The following is an 18,540-nucleotide window of genomic DNA, read 5'->3' on the forward strand; positions in this document are numbered from 1 at the left end:
CTCAATGACCTCACATCTTTCACCTGTGTAACAGCTTTAGCCACAAAACATTGGAATTTCTTAAGTCAACGCACTTGCCTTTTGTGTAAAGAAGTTATTCACCAGTGAGAAAAATGGCACACTAAAATCATCTAAGTTTGAGCTGGAGGATATTTGGAGGAAACACATACAGATTCAAAAAGGCAGGAGCCTATGTCAATTCCTTCAGACATCCCACCTATCAATCCACCAGAATACCAAATGGAGGACTGTGCACCTAAGTGGAAAGAAGTAGAGCAAGCTGTGAAAAAAGCAAGGGCGTCATCACCTCCAGGGCCTAATGGAGTTCTGTACAGAGTGTACAAGAGTGCTTCTGGAGTTCTAAGAATCCTGTGGAAATTGATGAAAGTGGCATGGAAAAAAACAGGTTGTACCAAGAGCATGGTGCTGAGTCTTTTTTTCCCCAAAAGAAAAAGATTCTACAAGCATCAGTCAGTTTCACCCTATTTCCCTATTAAAACGTAGAAGGCAAGATTTTCTTCAGCATTATTGCTCAGAGGTTGTCAACTTACCTATTAAAGAACTGCTTCATTGTTACTTCAGTACAAAAATTGGGCATTCCAGGTTTCCCAGGATGTTTAGAACACATCAATGTGATCTGACAATAAATTCAATCAGCTAAAAAGGAGAGGAAGCAGCTCAATGTGACATTCCTGGATCTGGCTAATGCATATGGTTCAGTGCCACATGAACTTCTCTGAGTAGCATTTCATTTTTTCCAGTGTACCGATGACAATAACAAATTTAGTGAAAGCCTACTTTGGAGTTTTGCAATTTTGTTTTTCAACTTCAGAATTCAGCACTGCATGGCAATGCCTAGAAGTTGGAATAATGGCAGGATGCACCATTTCTCCACTGGCTTTTACCATGGCAATTTAAGTAATTATTAGGGCATCAAAATAGGTAGTGGGACGAGAGCGCTTGGCTTCTGGAATGTGACTACCACCAATTCAAGCATAAATGGATGATATGACAACAGTAGCCTGCACTAATCGATTATTAGGCAAATTAACCAATAACACTGAATAGGCATGAATGCAATTCAAGCCCACTAAATCAAGGAGCATATAATTAAAAAGGTACAGTAGTAGATAAAAGGTTCTATATTAATGGTGAGGCAATACCAACAGTGTCCGAGAAGCCAGTGAAAAGTCTTGGAAGATGGTACGACGGGGATCTAAGGGACACAGTTTGTGTGGGAGAAGTTAGACAACAAGCAGTGGAAGGGTTGAAGAGCTTTACCGGGCACACAAACTCTGGTGCTTTCAGTTTGGTCTACTGTTCCAGTTACCTATCATCTTCATACATGCCAACAGTATATGGTCGGGACAGTCCAAATTTCTTAGCAAATGTCCTGCATCCCTCACTAACTCATACAAAGGCAAGAACGCTTCACTATGTCTATTCTTACTGTCATGATGGGGGAGGGGGGGGGGGGTACGTCTATTAAATGATAATGAGTGCTTTTTGCCCTACCCCCACCCCCCCACCCAGAAGGGCGTCCCGCTGAACAGTTTCCAAATGTTGGCAAGTATGCATCTTGCAATAACTCATCAGCTACTGTACTTCATGAACACACACCTGTCAAACCTTTTTGAGCCCTGCTTGTACACCAGAGCTTACAAACCCTTAAGGAATGCTTCCAAACCTTAAGAAATTCGTCTCTAACTCAAATAGTATAAAAAAATGAAAGAAAAAAAAGATAACTTTTCCCAGTTTATTAATTGCAATCTGCAGAAAAAAAGCTTTTTCATCATGTGCTGTGTTCATTATTATTAACATCTTTAACGTTTCACATTCTTCTTATATGGAATACACAATGCGTAACCCCCACCGTCAGGAGAAGCTCTTACCAAGCCATGAATTTCAGGATTGTCCTCCCATTCCTTAAGGTACCGTACACTGTACAACTTTCCAGTTTTGTGTTTTTTTGTTGGCGGTGGCATTTTTGTGAACTGCTTCAGCCTTTTTTTTTTTTTAATCAAGCAATCAGTGACACGGGTGCCTTGCGTGTTTCTCCCTGACCGCGAGATTGATTTGCCCGTAAGATTTTCATTTTACGGCCGTAAGACTTAAACTTTAAAAAAAAGCTGTAAGAATACGGGAAACCCGTAAGAGTTGACAGGTATGTGAACACATCAAAAAAATACAAACATCTGTGTATTGGCTGTGGGTTCGAGTTAACTTAGTGTGTGAAAATTATTTTTAATTGAGGGTTTAACAAGAAAAATGACTAAAAAGAGCAGGCTGAACATGCACATGAGCAGTAAACGCAGTATTTGTGGAAATACAGCGTTAGCTTATTACAAGCTGTCCAAGGCTTCATTAATCCATGGTGGACTCAACTGGGGGTCTGTAATAAACCATCTGAACCTATTTTCAAAGAGAAAATGGCTAGTTACTATATTTATTGTGTTTGTGGGTTTCTTGTTGCTGAAAAAATGTCAAACACCAGACAGAAGGATAGTAGCAATTAAGCCTATTAAATGCTGGGGCCCTCAAAGCAGACTGTACTTCAATAGATAACAGTGGCATTTGGTGAGCACCACTAGAATGGCTCTGCCTGGAAAATGTGATGTTTAAATAGGTAGTATACTTATACTGACTATACAACAAGATCTATGTTGCAAACATTATTCGTTTTGTGTTTCTTTTCTTTTTTTTTTTTAAGCACCAACTGATTATTGACCTTGGTATTTGACAGGTTACTTTTAATGTAACATCTTGCATTACCAGAGCCAGACTGTCATATGAATATGCATTTTCAAAACAATGCCCTAAACCACAGGCAGTAGCCCAGACAATAGCTAGCTATGGTAAAATACTACAAATTCAAGACACTGATGTGTGATGATGTATTCTTATATTAAATAGTTTTAATTTACTTTTTGCAACAACAAAAAACTGATATTTACCAAAAGTGCAATTAACTTTCTATTACCAAGCACAGCGGAAACACTTTCTCTTTTTCGCCGCCCACCCTTTGAAGCATGGTAGGTTTTGATGATGGAAGTGTTGACGCTTAGGATACAGGCTTAAGCCCTACGGAAAACAAACACATTCCATCTAAACGCTGTACTAGACTTGCAGTTTACCTGAAATACAGTATTGCTGTTCTGTTTTAAAAGTCTGTTCGGTATTATGAAAACAATATCAGTAATTAAATAAAAGGTCGAACTTTTTTCACATAATCTTAACAATTTCTCAGAATTAAATTTGTAATCTCAACAACCAAAAATGCTCAGTGAAATTTAATTCACAAGTGTGGAGAACGGCATATATGTTTAAGAAAATACAGGAGCGTCCCAGCGCCTTATCAAACAAGTTTTTTTTTTGTTTGTTTTTTTAAATGTTTGTTTAGTTTACGAAAATCAATAGGATTGAGTACAACATTTTAAAATGTACTATAAATAAATATACATACACGTGCTCTGTTCATTGATACACGTGCAATCTTTCAAATAGGACACGTGTATAACATCTTTATTACTTAAAAAAATGTTAACATATTAAACTAAATAGTACTCACCTAGTCTTTATGCAAAAGAAAGACGCCGCCGGTAGAGTGCAAAAAAAACTGCCTCAAAAAAAGAACAAAACAAAGTTGCCGTTTCCTTTGTATTTATTTTTTGTAATGTTTATACGGAATTTACCAAAGATGAATACATGTGATTTTATTTCTTTGAAAGAACGACACAACTAAACTTTGTATTTGAACTCGTCTCCCTTCTGTCCTCTTCTTTGTAGTTGTCACTAAACATCACCACCAGCCTCCCGTTTTAGCACATGCGCAAACCATTAAACCACACTCGATATTCCACACCTCAGAGCAGCACAAAGGGGTGTGCTTGTTTTGAGTGACGTTCCACCTGAGCTGACCACACACGTATTCAAGAATTCTCCCCGTCAAAGGCAGGAATACAATGTCACATATGTGAAGGATATTAAATGTGCAGTCCCTAAAGATTTTAAAACCAGTTATACTACCCTTTATTTCATTGTGCACATTTCAAGCAGCCCTCCTGCTTTCTTTACTAGAATGAATGTCCCTTTCTCCTCGGATCAACAAAATATACTCAATAATATGATACACAGTAACTTACTAACTGTACCTTACTGATGTCATATTCACGAGGAAAATATCCCACTGGTGCAAAGGTTTTGTAAAAGACTTTATAACTGGTGTGACTAATGAGTCAGGGTAAATGACAAGCTAAAGGACGATTTCAACACAAGAGTGTTACAAACCAGTGCAACCAAACCGAGACCACACTGAAAAAGCTCACTGAGCAGTAGAAAGGAAACCAATTCCTCAGGCTCCTAATTATTGTCATTATAAATGGTCTGGTTTGTATTATGCTCACCTGCTCCAGCTTCTTGGGTTACTTCACCTGTTTAATAAGTCCCTATCTGCCGGCTCCACATGACTGGAAGCATTCTTGGATTACTTGAGCATTTCAATCTGGTGACCCCTGTCTTTGTCTGGTAATTCATTTCCCTCCACCTTTTCTTCAGCCTACCACTTCTCCAAATACATCAACTTAAGGCTTTAGACTCTTCTAAAAAAGTGGATTGATGGTCCCACACCAAATGATTTTAAAACGAGGATATTACCCATTAAGAAGGAGGCCTCATTTTTCAATGGGTCATTTCCATCGTGAACAGGCCACGTCAGCAGCTCCTAGTCGTCAATTAAATCAATAACAGCAACAATTCAAGAGTCCCCCAACAGGTTTTTGCTAAATTGTATGACTTTGGTAAAAATGTAGCAAAGCCCAGAAGTTATGTGAAATAATGGTAAATCACAGGTAGGTATTGTAATTGTAAAAAGTTAAAAAAAACAACACCAAAGCCATGGCAATGCATTGTAAGCGTGTGCTATAAGTAAACTGTACAATAACTGTGCACATTTAAAAGGTTCCCTATATTTTCTACACAGTAAAAAATATATATTAAAAAAAGGTTTGTACATTGTATTACACCAGACCACAAACACACATATGTTAATACATCCAAAACACGTTTATATACGGTAAACAAGTAAATTTAAGTTTTACAGAAACAGGTTACTGCTAATGAAAGTGCATTTGTGTTGACACTGGGTAGTGAAACATAGAAGTCTGACCAGGGAGACATCTTGTGGTAGCATGTAGAATTATACTTTTTTTTATTCAACAAATTTGTCTTCACATTATGAATGGAGATAAAAATATAACCAATTTCCCCAAACATATCCACCCAATATAATTGTTCATATACTTTGTAGTTTGTGATCTTAAAGGAAAATATCTGCTGGGTTAGGATCTGGCTCACCGCAACCCTAGGATTAAGAGGTTACAGATAATGGATGGATGGATGGATGGATGGATGGATGGATGTTGATATGAGGTTTCTTAATGTACACAAACATAAGAAGAAGTAGAATAAGAACAAGAAGAACAAGAACATATCATGGCACATATTGCTTTATTATCTGCAAAAGATGCTAATTCAGGTACTGTAGTATACTGCAGCTCTTCTCAAACTGGGGGTCCCGACCCAAAAGGGGGTCGCGTGATAACAAAAAAACTGACATAACCTAAGATCTGGGCTTCTGATCTTCGATGTTAAACAATAAAATACCTGATACAAAAATGCAAACACTGACAATGGCTACTCAATTCACATGGACTTCACCCCTTTCCCATTAAAAAAAAAACATGCCTTGCCTCATTGAAGGAACCATGAATTCTGCTCTGTATCAGAAAATTCTACAGGAGAATGTCAGGCCATCCGTCCGTGAGCTGAAGCTGAAGCGCAGCTGGGTCATGCAGCAAGACAATGATCCGAAACACACACGCAAGTCTACATCAGAATGGTTGAAGAACAAGAAATTTAAAGTTTTGGAATGGCCTAGTCAAAGTCCAGACCTAAACCCCATTGTTGTGGCAGGACCTGAAACGAGCAGTTCATGCTCGAAAACCCACAAATGTCACTGAGTGGAAGCAGTTCTGCATGGAGGAATGGGCCAAAATTCCTCCACGGCGCTGTGAGAGACTAATCATTAACTACAGGAAGCGTTTGGTTGCAGTTATTGCTGCTAAAGGTGGCGTAACCAGTTATTGAGTCTAAGGGGGCGATTACTTTTTCACACGGGGGCATTGGGTGTTGCATAACTTTCTTTAATAAATAAATTAAATATGTATCAATTTTTTGTGTTATTTGTTCACTCGGTCCCTTTTATCTAATATTAGGTTTTGGTTGAATATCTGATAACATTAAGTGTCAAAAATATGCAAAAATGCAGAAAATCAGACAGGGGGCAAATACTTTTTTCACGGCACTGTAGTTGTGTATAAAGAGCAAGTGCTGTACTTCCAGCTCCCAGAACTGCATCCTGTTGGCTGCGAAAGGTTAGACTCAATGTTTTCAGACAGTAACACGTGTTTCTTAAATGTCTACATACCCTTGAAGAAGAGACTTTGAAAGTCAGACCTCTCAACTCTCCCGTATTCACCGGGAGTCTCCCGTATTTTGGACCCTTCTCCTGGACATTTCCCAGGACAGATTTTCTCCCGTATTTTGATCAAAACTGTATTGTTAAACCTTACGTCCGCAAATCTTTAATGTCTGCAAAAGTCCTGGACGGTGTGTGGTTACTGAAATCCCCCTCTGTACCTCGCACGGTTTAGGACCCTGGGGAGCCCTGAAGTGTTGCCAAGTCTCTCGAGAAAAAAAGTGGCGCTGTCTTTCAAAACAAGCCCAAAACAAGCCCGTCCATTTAAGAGGGGGTGGGGGTGTTTATACCAATTCCATATATTTTCTTTAGTAGTTCTAGGTTTTTTTGTTTGTTTTTTGTAGTTCTAGTTTTTTTTTGTTGTTGTTGTTGAACTGGTGGGGATAGGATGATTCTAAAATTCTAATGACGTGCATATACATTGACAACAGTCAATCACGCCACCCGCGAAATTAAAGCGACGTTCTAAAAATACAAGCCCAATTCCGCTTATTTTAAGCAGATTTGGCAACTGCGGAACCCTCTGGCAGGCATGCATTCAGCGCGCGAAGCAAATTCACATACCTGCACAGCCTGAAACATTTCCAAAAGGGGGCCCAACAAAAAAAAGTCTGAGAACCCCTGATCTAAATGTCACATTTTGGGATCACTGACTGACTGATTCTTTAAAGTGGAAGCTTTCAATTATTTGAAAAGGCTGGATATAAATAATAGATAATAACAGCAGTAAAAGTAACATTTTTTTTGGAAACAACTTTAAGAAGCAAAACAGTATATTGATTACTGACTTATTCATTTCTTATCCAAGTACTTTAAACCAAGATAAGCAGTGTACGGCTTCAAACCAGGGGCTGGCTATCTTACAGTCCACAGCTCAGATTCACGTCTGTTGATTTAACTGAGGTGAGATAACATTGGGTACACTGCCAAAGTTCAAGCAGTGTCCCTGGTTGTGAAATCCATTCTCAACAGTTTTGTGCACATGCCTCACAAAGCGGAGTTATGAAATCGTGTTGCCTGAGTCTAATGACCCTGGCAAAACTCTGCCCCTCGGCTAATAACTTACATTTAAAAAAACAGTTCTGTGGTCTGCACCTTGATCTTGAAAAATTGCCAAGAAGTTATATACTCTATAGTTAGCACTTTTACAAATACTCTAGCCCTAATGAAGCTGACATTCAAGTGGGCCATTTTTTTACAGATTCAAATTCTACTCCCTTCTTCTTGATATAGTAATTCTTCAGAAGTGGATCATATGTTTTTTGATGTGTTTGAACATGTGTTTTTGAAAATGTGAAGACGAACACACGCTGTCCTCCGAAGCTGGTGTGCGGTGACCCGAGGACACCCTGGCCGACCTAACCCTCCCTCCCCCCGGGCGACGCTCGGCCAATTGAGCGCCACCCCCTGGGAGCTCCCGTCCACGGTCGGCAAAGGAATAGCCTGGACTCGAACCGGCAACGTCCAGACTATAGAGCGCATCCTGCACTCCACGCGGAGCGCCTTTACCGGATGCGCCACTCGGGAGCCCCCTTTGTTTTGTTTTTTTTATCAATTTTTAAAAAATTTATTTTCCAGTTTTCTCCCAGTTTTGGAATGTCCTGGCTCACCGATGGAACCCCCGAACTAACTCGCTTTTTTTCACTCTGCGACCCCGCTGTGCAGCCATATCCAGAACTTACACCGTCGGAGTGCCATGCAGTTCTGAATTCCGTACAGGCCAGCCTGCAGGCGCCCGGCCAGCCGCAGGAGTCGCTGGTATGCAGTGAGCCAAGGACTCCCCAGCCAGCCTAACCCCTACTCCCGTCCACAGTCGGCAGTGGCATAGCTTGGATTCAAACCGGCAATCTCCAAACTATAGGACGCATCCTGCACTCAGGGCGGAGTGACTTTACCGGATGTGCCACTTGTGAGCCCATTAGCTGTTGTTTTAAACAGCCTTAGGACCTTCTGAATGTATGGACCTTGGGTGGAAGATAATGGAGGAACAAGTCTGTCATGTAGAATGCCCCCGGAATGTCCCCAGCATGTCAAAATATTCTAATGGCAACTGTCTTTCTGCCTAATAGCTTATGCATGTTTTTTGTTTTTTTTAACGGACTAATTTTTTCTGTATGAATTGTTGACATGCCCATGAGTAATACCATCCCTTGGCTGTGAATAAAGACACCTTTAAATGATTGACCACATTAGCATGAAACTAGACATTAGTGTTTTTGTAAAGAAACAGAAACAAGGTGTCCCAGTCGATAGTGCAAGGGAAATGGCACACACTGTTGGATATGGTATTTAAAACAAATAATAGTGGTTGTATGGAATAAGTAACAATATCAAGAATATTCCAAGCCTGGTCTCGAATCGATAAAGAAAAGGCCTGCTCCTGTTTGCACAGGCAATTAGAGTTCAAAACTGCCAGCAACCCCTATAAAACCAACCTCTCATATAATGAACATATTTGGATTTTAAAGCTTTTTCAAGCATTAAAAAGTATTCTGAAATGGGCATGAACAAACATGTTTTCTATAAATAGTTCTTGCTATATGAAAATAAAAATATACAATGCTTTGTCAGGCTGACTCAGACAATTGCAAAGCATGGTGTGATTATATTCAGAGACTTGGCAGGCCAGTGTTGAGGATCAGCAGGAAGAGAATGGAAAGGGAATAACAATAAATATTAAATAGCTCTTTAAACAGAGTTAAGCTATTGTGTGTCAACTATTCAACCAAATAACATTCTCCAAAAGGGTATTTGATTTACTCCGACCCAAACTGAATATAGATTTACTGTAAGTTTTTGTTCCAATGCAAAGCACATTTTTTTCTTTAGAAAATGAGATTTAGCAGATGTTTTAAATGTGTAATCAAAGAATTTAAATGTCGTTTTTTGCTTCCAAACCTATAACAGAGCACGAGAAGAACTGCATAACCTCCTACTGCTGAAAAGTGACGTTTGTGTTGGGCTCCTGGAGTTGCACAGCAAGTGGTTTCAAGGAACCTTGTGAACTCTACGGTTAAAAACGTGTTTGGGGACACATTGCCTACAGCAGCAGTAGAATTGTTATTTAAACAATTAAAACTTAAAATTTTCTTTCACCAGCTGTTTGTATGAAAATAGACCCGAATCTATTTTCAGTGCAATGCAGATAATTGTGATTCACAAAAGGATTATGCACACGCTTAAAACAAGCATCTTTAAAGCACAGTTAAAAACTAAAAACAGTCCACAAATACACTTTATTGTCTTCATTCTACAAAACTATACGTTTAATATACTCAGTCTAATGCACTTTAAAATAATTTTGTTGTGCGTTTTATTCAACATTTGCTCAATCGCAAATCAGACTAAATTATTTTCCTGGTTACTTGAACTTTGCCCCACTTTTGTTTTTTCAAAACGACTTGTATGCGGCTACTCCCCCTTTTTTATACGATTTCACTTTGGATTGGTGAAATCAATTCGCACACCCCTAGTTCCTGTTTTGAACTGGCGCAGGTTGTTTTGAACGGCTAGGTTATATTTTTTGCCACATACCATTTTCACCTGAGATAGAGAAACGCAAGCCAGCTGCAGTCACCACTAACACTACCAACATCATGTCAGACAAAGGTGCATTTGATACCAATGTTGTCACCCTTACGCGATTTGTACTGGAGGAAGGGAGGAAAGCCAAAGGGACGGGAGAACTGACAACGCTTCTCAATTCACTTTGCACAGCCGTCAAAGCCATCTCCACGGCCGTCAGAAAAGCTGGCATTGCCAACCTGTAGGTATTAATTTATTATGTGGGCACAAACTTTGTTAATGTTTTATCCAAAAAAGGTTTGAGTTAACAACCAAAACGAGGCCGCAGTTTTTAAAATCGCAGGTTTATTGCACGGAAAGTGAGAGACAACACTAATTTTAAAATGAACAATTTATTAAGAAGTTAGGCCTGCTTACAATGTTGGTAAAATGTTCTTATGCGCACGGGCCCAATTTACCCGTTTGCTTAAACTAGTGGTATGTTTGCATGTTCTTAAAACAATGGAAAACTAGTAACAAAATACGTTTATTTTTCATTTTAGAAAAAAACTAAATGTGCAAACTTTCCGCTGGGTCACCTTAAAAGTACACAGTAGACCTACAGTGTACTGCAGGTACAGTAATGGTCGCGTTAGTTAAAAAGTAGTGGCTTTTTTATCGGCTTTTTCAGTTTATTGGAATAAAGGTCGGAGGTCTTGATCATCTTACGTACAGCACTCCACCTGAAAGATGGACAACATCATGGAAACACAAATATTGATCTAATTAACGTAAGCTAATACAGGCAAAGTCACTAACCAGTATATTTAGTAATGTTGTTGAAGCTGATACCTTGGGATCCTTCAAGAAGCTGCTTGATGAGATTCTGGGATCAATAAGCTACTAACAACCAAACGAGCAAGATGGGCCGAATGGCCTCCTCCTCGTTTGTAAATTTTCTTAAATCCTTTAGTTTAAATTTCAAGACCAGACATTAAAATGAGTGTACCAAACACATAAACAGGTGCAAATTAAAAGTATTGTATTGTGAAATATACAGAAGGTATCTACTGTGTAGGTTTGGGCTAAAGGAAAGCGAGGTGTCTTAAACATTCATTCATTTTAACTAACTTTTTTGTTTTAAAATTTAAGGAATGAATAACCTGGGGTTGTACTTTACCCAGCTGTTGACCAGCTGAGTCAGCAATTGGAACAAATATTTACTGGTGTCTTACTGGGCACCAAGCATGTTCAGGGCAGCAGTGTGGAGTAGTGGTTAGGGGCTCTGGACTCTTGACCGGAGGGTTGTGGGTTCAATCCCAGGTGGAGGACACTACTGCTGTACCCTTGAGCAAGGTACTTTATCTTGATTGCTCCGGTAAAAACCCAACTGTATAAATGGGTAATTGTATGTAAAAATAATGTGTAAAAAATAATGTAATTGTATGTAAAAATAATGTGATATATGCTGGATAAGGGAGTCTGCTAATAAATAAATATTAATAATAATGTTCAATATATACTGTAATGCACAGACAAGATTTACAGCATGTAAAGTAATGTAGTCGTGTGGACAAGTCAGTTCACTTCAGCACTTTGCAGTAAAGTAAGGGATTTTTAATGGTCGTTTTTTATTCTTGAACCAGCTCACCAGCTTCTCCACAGGCACCAAGCCTCCTGCACCAGACAGCACTCGCCTGCATACACCATTGCTGGTCATTGCTGGATTTTGACTCATCAAGTACGTCAATAATGCATGCCCTGGTACAGCTGCACATTATTATTTATTTCTTAGCAGACACCCTTATCCAGGGCGACTTACAATTTCTTACAAGATATCACATTATTTTTACATACAATTACATTATTTTTTTTACACATTATTTTTGCATACAATTACCCATTTATACAGCTGGGTTTTTACTGGAGCAATCTAGGTAAAGTACCTTGCTCAAGGGTACAGCAGCAGTGTCTCCCACCTGGGATTGAACCCACGACCCTCCGGTCAAGTGTCCAGAGCTCTAACCACTACTCCACACTGCTGCCCAGGGTAAATCAAAGAGCGACAGTTTAAACACACTAATTATCAGGAAAGGGGCTACCTGCGTGTTACATTTTATTTAGAATAACTTTGTTTTTCACGCTACAGACTTATTTCTACATATCTTTTGTAAAAGTACATATATGTAGAGACCCTCTCAATAAATATTTGGCAATTGTCTGACCTTTAAACCTTAGTGGTATGTGTTTAAGATACTTCGTGATTATTGGATTAGTAATTGATAACTGGCTCCAGGGCTATGAACCGCTTTGTCATCACTGTGAACAGAAGGGCTGTTCAGGATCATTAATGCAGGGGAGGTGTTGTCAGTAGTCAACCAATCGCATCACTTGTCTTGCAGCACAGGCAATGCTGGCTCATGCATTCAGACACTACAGTATGTTACTTTGTGTGGGAGTGTGGACACCTACTTCACAACACAGTCAATAAGCAGAAATACAAATGCAAGTCATAGTGAGCTGATTTTATTTAGATTTGGCACCGTAGTAGCCTATGCTAAAATCAGAAAAGTTTGTCTCCAAGTTAAATGAGTGCACAGCATGGGTTCATGTAACTGTTCTACTCGATACTTTACTCAGGTATCAAGCCTGCCCTAGAACACTTCAGATTTACATCGAGGTCCATATGGCAAAAGCAAAAAAAAAAAAAAAAAAAAGATAATTATATATATATATATAATCAATCACAAGAAGCTCCTTAGAACCCAGTTGACTTGTGATATGATTGGGAGACCATTAGGAACTTGCAAAACCAGTTCATACCTTTTATATGTATTCTGCTTGGAGTTTGTGGATTATCTTTCTGCTAAATATGCTGAGAATCTCTTATCTCTTATGAAAGGGGAGGCATGATTGGAGGATTAGGCAGGTTTTCAATGGTGTACCTTTCCGCTGATTGGAGGATTAGGCAGGTTTTCAATGGTGTACCTTTCATCTGATATTATATTAATTTTAGTTGACATTAACATGCAGTGCAGTCATGGACAAACCCGAATACTTCCTTAATCAATAAAAAAAACTGCTGGTTCATACTTGCATTTCAGACTGTAACAGTATCATTTCCTTGTTTACTGTCTGATCGCTTTGACAGACCTGGCTCTAATCTAAACTGGAACAGATCCTGTACAGAGAGAAATAGGCCAGTGGATGAGTAGACTTTCATTTTACAAATTTCTTAGTAAAACGCCACTGATTGCACATACAGACATTTTGTATTCAAGTATAGTGGTTTGGCAAGGAAATATTATAGAATGCATTGTCTTCTATCCATAGGTCATAAAATGTACATTATTTGTATAACTACTCTTAATTGGTGCTCGCCTTAATGAATCATTTGGAGGAACATTCGTGCAAAAGCTACTATCACTGTGCCACTAAATAAAATGTGTGTGTAAGTTGCATGTGACTGGTTGTGCATGTCCTGCATTAATGCCCTGTACTCCTTCACCTCCAGAATGAAGCTCTGAGATTCTTGATTCATACTGTACTGGGTAAATTGATTGTTCCATGTCAAATCAACACACTCGCTATTAACCATTCTCGAGACATGGCCCATCTTTGATTGATTTACTGTTCGTCCAGATGATCTTCAGGTGAACTGTCTCTCAATGGTCTTGAATGAGCTACAGTAATAGCTCATATTAAAGGTTTTACATGCTCATGTTTCAAAAACGTGTACCTGTATAAAAGCATATCATATTCATGTAAACCCTTACAGCCTATTGAAATATAATTTTGCTTTCCAACTAAGCAAACACATCCAGTTTCTTTGTTGATAAACACAGTGTAGGCTAATTGTCTTCATGCTGTTTGCATTTCTGCTGTATGGTTTAGTTTATTTGTACAATCTGAAGAAAGTCTAGGCGTCTTTACAGTAGATTAAAAATTAGTCATCCAAGCAAAAGGTAAAATGGTATTTAATTAAACTGACTGTGAAAGAGTTAATCCCCTGGGTGGCAGTGATGTGTTTCATGTGGAAAATCTTCTATTTAAATGACAATTGCACTTCATTGGTACTAGTAATAAACAGTGGACAGTTATTCATTTGAAAAAAATATAGAAAATATATGAAATTGTGATAGTGATGTGTCAGCTTAAACTAAGGGGTTCCCCTGGTTGCAACGATGAAATCTAATGTCACAAAAAAAGTAAAATGAATAGTTCTCAATAGGTGCAAAATATCATAGAAAAGTCACAGTGGGCATGCACAATAATAGATAAGGAGTCAGATCAAAGACTGCTTATTATTTGATTGCAGAAACTTGTATTTTTTGACTGATAGACAATGAACAGCATAAAGCGCATCAGTGATTCATGCAAAACAGACTTTTCAGACACTCATGCAACTTTCCTGAGTTCTGTCTCAACAGCACTATGTGTCAACACATGTGTAGATCATTTTGTAACCTGTAACGTTCCCACTCTTCAGGTATGGCATTGCAGGCAGCACCAATGTTACCGGAGACCAGGTGAAGAAGCTAGACATTCTCTCCAATGACCTGGTCATTAACATGCTCAAATCCTCCTTCACCACCTGTGCTCTAGTCTCGGAGGAAGACGAGCGAGCCATCATTGTGGATCCTGACCAGAGGGTTGGTATTTCAGTGGTCCAAGTTCCCATGCAAAAGAATGAGCTTCAGCGACTTTTTTTCTTTCCAAGATAAACCTACATGTTATTTGAACATGAGCCACATCCATTTATGTTGGAGGCCTTGTGTCTGTGTGATTGGAAGACTGATTATCATAACTGAGTTATGATAATCCATAACTCAGTGAAATATATTGTTAGCATTTTATTATGAGTGTTTATTGTTGTGGATGTGTGTATAATTATGAAAGAAACCACGGGTACTGAGCAGAACAGTTTTTTTTTTAAAAATGTTATAGCGTATGTGTAATAGAGTACTACATATTTATTAAACAGCTGTTTATTTCATTTTTCATTTTATTTCTATTTTTAGGGTAAATATATTGTATGCTTTGATCCTCTTGATGGCTCTTCAAACATTGACTGTCTTGCTTCAATCGGCACAATTTTTGCTGTGTACAGAAAGGTAAATAGTCATGTGTTATGCAACATAATACATTTTGGACCAAGTGAGCTTGTAGCTACAGTTATCATACTGCAGACCTCTTTGTATTTGGAAGGAAATGGAGTTCTTGTTTTGTGTGGTCATGATACAGGTTTAAAATAAGTATTTGATAGGGACTGGCCACTCCGAATGGGGGATCCAAGATGCTGTGGATAAACAGGATATAATGGATCTCCTGTCCACATTGTTGGGTATTAGTAGTAGTGACAAGATCATGTCAATTATGTCCTTTATCCTTTTATTTGTTAAAATATATAGTCTGTACAACATGAAACATATTTGACTTTAGTTTGATTCTGAATAGGATCTTAATAAATGTCACTTTGTCCGAGGCACAATTGATTAATAAAAAAAATTGCCTACTGTTACATTTCACTGATTTATTAAATCCAGTTGGGTCTATGATATGTCTGTTAAAAGTGGGGGATGGTTCTATTTGAATTAAATAAGTGACATCTGTATTTGGAGCCATCTTTGTTTAGAACAATTGAATAGAACCCATCTTAAATCTACTTGCAAAGTTCCATGAGCTCAGAATAAGAGCATCAATTTGTGTAGTGCAGTATCAGACTCGATTCTTGCCCTGTCTGACTTCAACATTCTTCTTCTGCAGACCACGGACGGTGAACCCAATGAGAAGGATGCTTTACAACCAGGCCGGAACATTGTGGCAGCGGGTTATGCCTTGTATGGCAGCGCCACAATGATGGTGATGTCTGCTGGAAATGGTGTCAACTGCTTCATGCTTGATCCAGTAAGTGACAGCTCCTAAAAGATCATTCTGACATTTGAAATGCATGCAAGGGAAGCAGATATTCAGGTTAGCTTGACTGTTTGAAAATGAATGAAAAGAACCAACTTCAAAATCAAACCTTATTTAGCTACATATATTCTTGTTAAAAACATTAAAATTATATATATATATATATTATAGAAATGATAAAGAACCCACAAAATAGTAAAACCAACATTATGTTCAAAATTATGATGAGACACAAGTAATACTGCTCATTGATTCCTTATAATTCCTGTATTTTAGGCTATTGGAGAGTTCATTCTGGTGGACCAAAATGTGAGGATTAAGAAGAAAGGAAAGATCTACAGTCTTAATGAAGGATATGCCAAATACTTTGACGCTGCAGTTACAGAGTACATACAGAAGAAGAAATTTCCTGCGGTAAAAGTTTTAATATGCAGCGAGTCTAATTTACACATCATGAACATACACAAGCCTTTAAGCATTGCAGTGTTTTCATTCAGTCTTTCATTTCTAATACATTTTCTTCATATTGAAAAGTTGAGATCTATTCATAAAGAGTTAATGGTTTTTAAAGTTAAATAAAGTTTTGTTCTAGTTTATCGTTAAATAAACCAACAAGTTTCATGATAATCAAACTTGTTTTTATCAATTAAGTACAGCTTCTTCCCCTATGTTTGAGTCTTTTCAATGGACAGATAGACCTTAACTAGTTAGAACTCAACTTAATTTACTCGCTTTACTAAATGATCCTCTAAATTTGGCAGGATGGCAGTGCCCCTTATGGTGGGAGATATGTAGGCTCCATGGTTGCTGATGTGCATCGTACTTTAGTGTATGGAGGCATCTTTTTGTACCCAGCCAACACCAAGAGCCCCAAAGGAAAGGTAAGGACAATGAGGTATATTTATTTATTAAAGTGTTTTAAAAGTATTACTAGATCTCACCTAAACAAAACAAGAATATGTGGCAGCTCTGACTGCCTAGGAGCTTTATGAAGAATTCAGCCAATTTAAACTACTTTACCAGAGACTGTCTATCTTTAAAAGAAGCTAGATTTTAGCAGTTACTTGTTCTGTGCTTTAGGAGATGCACAGTGCTTTGAACTAATATAATTTCCAGATAAAAATAACACAAACATCTCTAGAACCCCAGACAAACTCATTAGTAGCCTGTATTGTCTGCTGTGACACTCCATTGAGTTAAAAGGGCATTTAATTCAGTGCAATCCATACAGTTAAGTGTCCAGCATCTGTTTTATCAGTACCGTTGCTTGGAGATACAAGATACCACAGCTCCTTGTTCTTGTAATGTTTGACAGTCAGTGTGCTGAGATTACTGCTCCTTGTTCTTGTAATGTTTGACAGTCAATGCGCTGAGATTACTGCCAACTTGAGTATTGAACACAAGGCCCTATTTTAAGACTCTGCAAAGGCTAAGAGGAACAAAACCATTTTAATTGAATACAATTAGAAGTGAACAATTTGCTTCCGAGTGGCGCATCCAGTAAAGGCGCTACGTGTGGAGTGCAGGATGTGCCCTATAGTCTGGACGTCATGAATTCGATTCCATGCTATTCCTTTGCCGACCGAGGGGGAGGGAGGGTTAGGTCGGCCAAGGTGTCCTCGGCTCACCGCGCACCAGCGACCCCTGTAGTCTGGCCGGGCGCCTGCAGGCTTGCCTGTAAGCTGCCTGAGAGCTGCGTTTTCCTCCGACGCTGTAGCTCTTGGGTGGCTGCATGGTGAGTCCGCAGTGTGAAAAAAAGCAGTCGGCTGACGGCACACGCTTCGGAGGACAGTGTGTGTTCGTCTTCTCCCTCCTGAGTCAGCGCAGGGGTGGTAGCGGTGAGCTGAGCCTAAAAGTAATTGGCCATTCCAAATTGGGGAGAAAATAATAAAAAAAATAATTAGAAACGACTAAATAAAAAATAAAAAATAAAAAAGTGAACAATTTGATTGCAGGAAAGAGAAGTTAAGTAATTGTTCTGAGTAGGTTATGTCATTGTATATGGTTATTTTACTGCTCTATTAAAAACACTTGCTCTATTAGGGCACTGTTTTGAAGCCAAAGCAAAGAAGAAACTACCTGGATGTTCAAAGGTCAAATGTTTTGATCATGTGTTGTTTTCTAAGGTTTCTTGGGAAAGGGGATGACTTCCAGAATTAAGACCTGTACTGGCTCCCGTATGGCTCCACCATTACACTAATACTTGTATTTTCCTTTGCTTTGAAGCTGAGACTCCTGTATGAATGCAACCCCATGGCCTACATCATAGAGCAGGCTGGAGGAATGGCCACAACTGGAAGTCAGAATGTGTTGGACATCAAACCTGATTCCATTCACCAGCGTGTGCCTGTGGTGCTGGGCTCCCCCGACGATGTGCAGGAATACATCGACATCTTCAAGAAACACGCTGGCAAGTAAAGCTGGAAGCAATTCAGCTGTGACTGGGAACTACTCGAAGACAAGCTATGCAGCTGGACCAAAGAGGGAATCTATGCAACACAGCTATTCCAGTAACTGTAAACCCACCACACAAACTGAAAAGAATGTGACTAGGACAGTCAAAACACCAACAAACGATTCCATGC

General features: G+C 38.9%; 2 protein-coding genes across 4 annotated transcripts in view; one reads left to right on the forward strand and one right to left on the reverse strand.

The window, feature by feature from the left end:
• The window catches only part of LOC117404055 (KN motif and ankyrin repeat domain-containing protein 1-like), a 70,121-nt gene extending 66,197 nt beyond the window's left edge, over positions 1-3,924 (reverse strand). For both annotated transcript variants that reach the window (XM_034006710.3, XM_034902483.2), the window contains exon 1: positions 3,569-3,924. The gene's annotated coding sequence lies outside the window, so the exon portion shown is untranslated. The remainder of the gene's footprint in view (positions 1-3,568) is intronic.
• Positions 3,925-10,002: 6,078 nt separating this feature from the next.
• LOC117404137 (fructose-1,6-bisphosphatase 1-like) lies at positions 10,003-18,516 on the forward strand. 2 transcript variants are annotated; one of them, XM_058989976.1, is made up of 7 exons: positions 10,003-10,301; positions 14,529-14,691; positions 15,061-15,153; positions 15,806-15,946; positions 16,232-16,369; positions 16,717-16,850; positions 18,182-18,307. In XM_058989976.1, exons 1-7 carry the CDS (start codon positions 10,132-10,134, stop codon positions 18,183-18,185), a joined length of 843 nt encoding a protein of 280 aa, XP_058845959.1. In that variant the 5' UTR covers positions 10,003-10,131; the 3' UTR covers positions 18,186-18,307. The 2 variants fall into 2 exon arrangements, with proteins under 2 accessions (XP_058845959.1, XP_058845951.1); XM_058989968.1 differs by having other exon boundaries at positions 10,005-10,301; positions 16,717-16,836; positions 18,182-18,516.
• Positions 18,517-18,540: the final 24 nt, after the last annotated feature.

Source organism: Acipenser ruthenus, chromosome 2 (genome assembly GCF_902713425.1).
Source record: "Acipenser ruthenus chromosome 2, fAciRut3.2 maternal haplotype, whole genome shotgun sequence".
In the NCBI taxonomy this organism is placed as follows: domain Eukaryota; kingdom Metazoa; phylum Chordata; class Actinopteri; order Acipenseriformes; family Acipenseridae; genus Acipenser; species Acipenser ruthenus.

What these genes read in the sequence shown, in the direction of transcription:
- LOC117404137 (XM_058989968.1), top strand. Translation starts at nt 10,132, where the DNA reads ATGTCAGACAAAGGTGCATTTGATACCAATGTTGTCACCCTTACGCGA. An exon ending in AAAGCTGGCATTGCCAACCT is followed by an intron (nt 10,302 to 14,528) that starts GTAGGTATTAAT and finishes CCCACTCTTCAG; the next exon opens with GTATGGCATTGCAGGCAGCA. An exon ending in CCAAGAGCCCCAAAGGAAAG is followed by an intron (nt 16,837 to 18,181) that starts GTAAGGACAATG and finishes TTTGCTTTGAAG; the next exon opens with CTGAGACTCCTGTATGAATG.